This window comes from Physeter macrocephalus, chromosome 12 (assembly GCF_002837175.3).
Source record: "Physeter macrocephalus isolate SW-GA chromosome 12, ASM283717v5, whole genome shotgun sequence".
Lineage (NCBI taxonomy): Eukaryota > Metazoa > Chordata > Mammalia > Artiodactyla > Physeteridae > Physeter > Physeter macrocephalus.
This window is the reverse complement of record NC_041225.1, coordinates 47,381,750-47,387,749: the sequence shown is the minus strand read 5'-3', so window position 1 is coordinate 47,387,749 and position 6,000 is coordinate 47,381,750. Positions and strand designations below refer to the sequence as shown.

At 40.0% G+C, this 6,000-nt stretch overlaps 2 protein-coding genes across 6 annotated transcripts in view; both read right to left on the bottom strand.

Moving 5' to 3' along the window:
- Positions 1-1,071: 1,071 nt before the first annotated feature.
- LOC114487295 (CAP-Gly domain-containing linker protein 4-like) lies at positions 1,072-3,839 on the bottom strand. Its single transcript, XM_028496649.2, has 2 exons — positions 3,195-3,839; positions 1,072-1,873 (listed from the first exon to the last, which is right to left on the bottom strand). Exons 1-2 carry the CDS (start codon positions 3,510-3,512, stop codon positions 1,793-1,795), a joined length of 399 nt encoding a protein of 132 aa, XP_028352450.1. The 5' UTR covers positions 3,513-3,839; the 3' UTR covers positions 1,072-1,792.
- A 48-nt stretch (positions 3,840-3,887) lies between these two features.
- CLIP4 (CAP-Gly domain containing linker protein family member 4) overlaps positions 3,888-6,000 on the bottom strand; it is a 62,439-nt gene continuing 60,326 nt past the window's right edge. For all 5 annotated transcript variants that reach the window (XM_007102493.4, XM_024118679.3, XM_028496648.2 and 2 more), the window contains one exon: positions 3,888-4,545. In XM_007102493.4, the coding sequence (XP_007102555.2) occupies positions 4,224-4,545 (322 nt within the window). In that variant the 3' untranslated portion in view covers positions 3,888-4,223. The remainder of the gene's footprint in view (positions 4,546-6,000) is intronic.

The following is a 6,000-nucleotide window of genomic DNA, read 5'->3' as shown; positions in this document are numbered from 1 at the left end:
TGAAAGGGCCGGCCCACCAAAAAAAAAAAAAAAAAAAAAAAAAAAAAAAAAAAAAAAAAAAATACTCCCATCAAATTACCTTGAAATATAGAAACAAAGCCTTTTAGTAGAATGTAGATACTTATTTATATATATTTTAAAATCTATAAACTCAAGGTTTTCTATCCAACCCTAAATAAACAAATGAAATCCCACAGGTATAAAAGATAACTAAGCAATTTTAGAAAACCACAGAAATACATTCTTTTCTTAAATGGCTCTCTGTCCATCAAAACAGTATAATTGGAGAGTAGCTAAAAACATAACTTTATTTGCTGAGTAGAAGCATGGTACTTTTTAAGACTCTCTATAGGACAAGGGTCCCCAACCCCTGGGGACCCCGCTCACAGCAGGAGGTGAGCGGCGGGCCAGCGAGCAAAGCTTCATCTGTATTTACAGCCGCTCCCCATCGCTCACATTACTGCCGGAGCTCAGCCTCCTGTCAGATCAGCGGTGGCATTAGAGTCTCATAGGAGCGCAAACCCTACTGTGAACAGCACATGCAAGGGATCTAGGTTGCATGCTCCTTATGCGAATCTAATGCCCGATGATCTGAGGTGGAGCTGAGGCGGTGATGCAAGTGCTGGGGAGCGGCTGCAAATACAGATTATCATTAGCAGAGAGGTTTGACTGCACAGAGAGCACAGTAAGTCAATTCCTTGCAGACTCATATCGCAACCCTATCAGTGAGTGGCAAGTGAAAACAAGCTCAGGGCTCCCACTGATTCTACATTACAGTGAGTTGTATGATTATTTCATTATATATTACAATGTAATAATAATAGAAATAAAGTGCACGATAAAGGTAATGTGCTTGAATCATCCCGAAACCATCCCCCCACGCCGGTCCGTGGAAAAATGGTCTTCCACGAAACCGGTCCCTGGTGCCAAAAAGGTTGCAGACCACTGCTATAGGGTAAGGATGGGACAAATCCAAGTCATTACTGTAAGAGGAAAAAAAGTGAACTACAAAGCATATATACTCTGAGTACCTGAGGAGAGTTGCAGGCAGGGTCAGTGACAACATGCCACTCCAAACCAAAAGAGCTTCCCTTTTTATTAATGCTCAAGACATGAACTTTGAATGACATAAGCAAAACACAAATGAAGACACCTAATTTTTATGTACATTATACATAAACATACATATTACATGGATTTAATAATCTTAATCTAAATATGAGAATAACTGGTTCTCTGACCTCAAAATAAATTCAGTGTTGGCATTACTGTTACTAACTTACAGGGTTTTATATTTAACAGGAAGAATTATGGACAACCAAGTTCAGTGTAGTCATGGATTTCAAGGTAAGGTATAAATAGAGTTTTTAAGAAATAAACTATATAATAAAATAAGTTTACTTTTGAAACACAGTACAGTCACTTTCTTCAATCAAAAATATTCCTTTATTACAAAGCAGCCTTATTTTGAAAATGTATTTCAGGAAAATAGCTCTAGCAATATTTGAAATTTCACACCTTTTTAAAAAGGCAGCAAAGCAAGAGAATTTAGATTTTAAATAGTATATTGCAAAATAGTTCAACGTATTATTTCTAAAGCACAAAGCAAGCTCCATTTTGAAGGATGCTTTTTATCTTATAAAGCAAACTGTTCCAATATTTCTGTGGTAGTTTAGAGTCTAAATATCTACAATAAAAGATATATCTTTATACATACAGGACAAACTTCAATACATACCCACAACACAAATGTTCTGCATTATTACATCACTCTATTATGAAGCTTAGTTTGTTAACATGTGCTCAAAAGGAAAATAAAAACATGATACAGTTCTGCAGCTGAATTCTGCAACAGGCTGTAACAGGCTGAATTCTGCAAAATTGAAAATATAAAAAGAGCAACAATAGCAAATGCAACACCAGTTTTATGAATAATAACACAAAAAATCAAGAAACCATAAACATTTAAACGAATAGCTACTACATTCTTCTTAACACATCTTAATTTGCTCTCTTGTCATAAATATAATTTTTTAAATGTTTTTCATATCCCTGGAGGAAATGATGGCAAATTCTCCACAAAGAGGAAAGTGCATCATGTTTTATTTTAAAAGTGCTTCATATGTATGTGTTTTATAGATATGTCCCATAAGGAAGTTAATTAAGCACGTGCAAAAACTTCTAATTGTGACTTGAATTCACAAACCTAATCATGGGTTTTTGTGGTTCCTCCAGATGAGGCAGTCACTAACACAGAAGAAAGATCTGAGATGACACGCTTTGTACAGCGGAAAGAGCCCGAGCCACAGGTCAGGAGACCCACGTTCTAGTTGTAGCTCTGGTAACCAGCTAGCTTGTGAGCCCACGTGAGGAAGAGCGGCTTTAGAACCTGGCGGCGGGCAAGAGGCTGAGCTCCAGAGCCCCTTCCAGGAATGCCTTACCTACAGTTCTAATGTATCTGTAGGTGAGGCATTCCGGGAAGGGCATAACTTGACCCAAAGACATGAAAAATACCTAGTCACACAGCTATTATTCTCTTACTGTCCTTATTAGTACAGAAAGAAATAAAAACTCCGAAAACACTTGACAGAAAAGGTCATGTGAACGTCTTTATGTTAACCAAAGCTAGTGAAAACCTTCAGTTATGGCATATGGAAAATCCACTATTCTGTGCAAAAATGAGACAGAGTAAGCAACATCAGTCAGTCACTTAATGGCACATTTTTTCCCAAGTCTCAGAATTCTCTTGGGTCTAAAGCTTTAAATCTTTAAAAAAAAAAAAAAAAAGGCTTTTTTGAAGATACATTTTTTCCCAAGTCTCAGAATTCTCTTGGGTCTAAAGCTTTAAATCTTTAAAAAAAAAAAAAAGGCTTATTTTGAGATTGTTTTAAGAGAACCATGATTCCCACAGTTCGTATTTCTAGCTTTTTAAAGGAGTCCCTCTGAATTGTTATAATGATTTTCATGAAGATAGCTCTATTTTCAAATTTTAAATAACGGCTAAAAGCTAAATAAAGTAAACCATTTGCCTTGGACTCTTTATTTTACATTATGCGTGTGTGTGTGTGTGTGTGTGTGTGTGTGTGTGTGTGTGTGTATGAGCTCATCTAATACTGCAGAAGTTTAACTCAGCAATTCTCATCCACGAGCTTGGACCCGTTTATTCCCCGGTAGGTCACTCTGCTGGGCCTCACCAGGACCCCATGGTTCGGCCTGCAGGTGAAGTAGCGTTTGTCTCCCACTGCCCCATCATTCTTTCCCTTGGCGCTTCGAAGCTCCAGTCCAAGCCAGATCCCTGAGGCAAAGTCAGTGGGGCCCAGGTACCTAACGGTGCCCATCTCATTGGAGCTGGTGAGGAGGACCTGGGAGCCCTCGTGCAGCCTCACGCTCCCCTCCAGGCCGCCGGCCGTGGTGCTGCTGCTCCAGCTGCGGCGCAGAGCGGGCTTTGACCTGTGCAGAGGGAACGCGAGACAAACTCTTAAGCACGAAAGCCACGTGACGCAATTCACCATATTCGTTTCCACAGCCAGGTCCACAAGTTATTCACAGAAGGGCATACTTTATGTTCACAACTTGATCTTTTTTATTCTAAATAGCAATATTAGGATATACTTTTCTTTAACATTAAAACGTTTTTCTCTTGTGGCTGTTTTAATACTATCCTAATCTGGATTTAAGATTTCACTAGCAATTTATATATGTGCATGCCCTCGGTAAAGTAGCAATTAGAAAAAATACACCTATACCTGTTTAACAAAGCAAAAAGAAGAGAACCTGGTCTTTTGGCTGTGGTAAATAAAATTACATTTTGCTCACCTTTCAAATATTCCTTTACATGAAAACCATTTTTAAAAACTGTTAATCCATAACTTTAGAACCTATCAGTCACTTAATGGCACATTTTTTCCCAAGTCTCAGAATTCTCTTGGGTCTAAAGCTTTAAATCTTTAAAAAAAAAAAAAAAAGGCTTATTTTGAGATTGTTTTAAGAGAACCATGATTCCCACAGTTCGTATTTCTAGCTTTTTAAAGGAGTCCCTCTGAATTGTTATAATGATTTTCATGAAGATAGCTCTATTTTCAAATTTTAAATAACGGCTAAAAGCTAAATAAAGTAAACCATTTGCCTTGGACTCTTTATTTTACATTATGCGTGTGTGTGTGTGTGTGTGTGTGTGTGTGTGTGTGTGTGTATGAGCTCATCTAATACTGCAGAAGTTTAACTCAGCAATTCTCATCCACGAGCTTGGACCCGTTTATTCCCCGGTAGGTCACTCTGCTGGGCCTCACCAGGACCCCATGGTTCGGCCTGCAGGTGAAGTAGCGTTTGTCTCCCACTGCCCCATCATTCTTTCCCTTGGCGCTTCGAAGCTCCAGTCCAAGCCAGATCCCTGAGGCAAAGTCAGTGGGGCCCAGGTACCTAACGGTGCCCATCTCATTGGAGCTGGTGAGGAGGACCTGGGAGCCCTCGTGCAGCCTCACGCTCCCCTCCAGGCCGCCGGCCGTGGTGCTGCTGCTCCAGCTGCGGCGCAGAGCGGGCTTTGACCTGTGCAGAGGGAACGCGAGACAAACTCTTAAGCACGAAAGCCACGTGACGCAATTCACCATATTCGTTTCCACAGCCAGGTCCACAAGTTATTCACAGAAGGGCATACTTTATGTTCACAACTTGATCTTTTTTATTCTAAATAGCAATATTAGGATATACTTTTCTTTAACATTAAAACGTTTTTCTCTTGTGGCTGTTTTAATACTATCCTAATCTGGATTTAAGATTTCACTAGCAATTTATATATGTGCATGCCCTCGGTAAAGTAGCAATTAGAAAAAATACACCTATACCTGTTTAACAAAGCAAAAAGAAGAGAACCTGGTCTTTTGGCTGTGGTAAATAAAATTACATTTTGCTCACCTTTCAAATATTCCTTTACATGAAAACCATTTTTAAAAACTGTTAATCCATAACTTTAGAACCTACACACACACACACACACACACACACACACACACACACACACACACACACACACACACACACACACACACCCCTTCTATGAATGAACTCCAGTTACATTTAAGGGTTTGCCACTCTGCCTGTCACTAACTTTAGGAAGGACCTTAGTTGCCTGGAGCAGGATGCCTCCCCTTTTCTCTACGACAAAGCATTACTTACAAGGCACCGCCTCCTATAGCACCCGCCACCAGCCTGACCTGATGACACAACTGCTGGGCACCCACGTGTGGGACCCGTCCAAGGCCTCATGCCAGCACTGCCCAGGGCTTCCTCCACCGTCCCCGGGAAGTAGCCAACTCTGCCCCAAACAGAAACATGCCCAGGAGCTTGTCCTATGACCTGAGACCTCCCAAAACAGTCATCCAGAAACCACCACCAGTGGAGCCTTCAACCCGCCGTCCACGCCACCTCTCCTCCAAGAGAAACCCTTCTCCCAGCCCCACCGTAGAGACAACTCGGAGCCTGTTACCAAAACCGCATATGGAGCCTGACTGTGGGCAGAGTCTGGGTCCTGCTTGGTTTCTCTGTTATTTCACTCTCCGTATTTTTAAGTACGCTATCGCACACCGTGTCTCATTTCTTCCCATTAACGACCCTGGAGAAAGGAAGAGCACTCTAATTTTATGGGTAGGAAAACTGAGGCCCAAAGCCTGTCCTATGCCACATCTGACAAATCCTAGTTATAAAATGGAATGGAAAGAAATATTATTTACCACGTCAAATGCACAAATACAAAGTTAACAGAGAAATACATAATAGCTGTAAGAAAAGTATAAATCTTTACTGAAGAATATACAAAAGAAAAATGAAAAAGCATTGTTCCTGGATAGAAACATATATATATATATACATATATATATATATGTATATATATATATATGAATCCTCCCCAAAATGATATTTTTTTTGCAACCTGATGAAATTACTCGAATTTCACATAATGACAGTATCTATCATTTCCTGAGCACTTACTATGTGCCAAACACT

Excerpts from the sequence above, each read along its gene's own strand:
- LOC114487295 (XM_028496649.2), bottom strand. The coding sequence starts at position 3,512 with ATGGTGAATTGCGTCACGTGGCTTTCGTGCTTAAGAGTTTGTCTCGCG. Across the intron at positions 1,874-3,194 it reads GGCCGAACCATGGGGTCCTG|AATTCAGCCTGTTACAGCCT; the intron begins GTGAGGCCCAGC and ends TCAATTTTGCAG.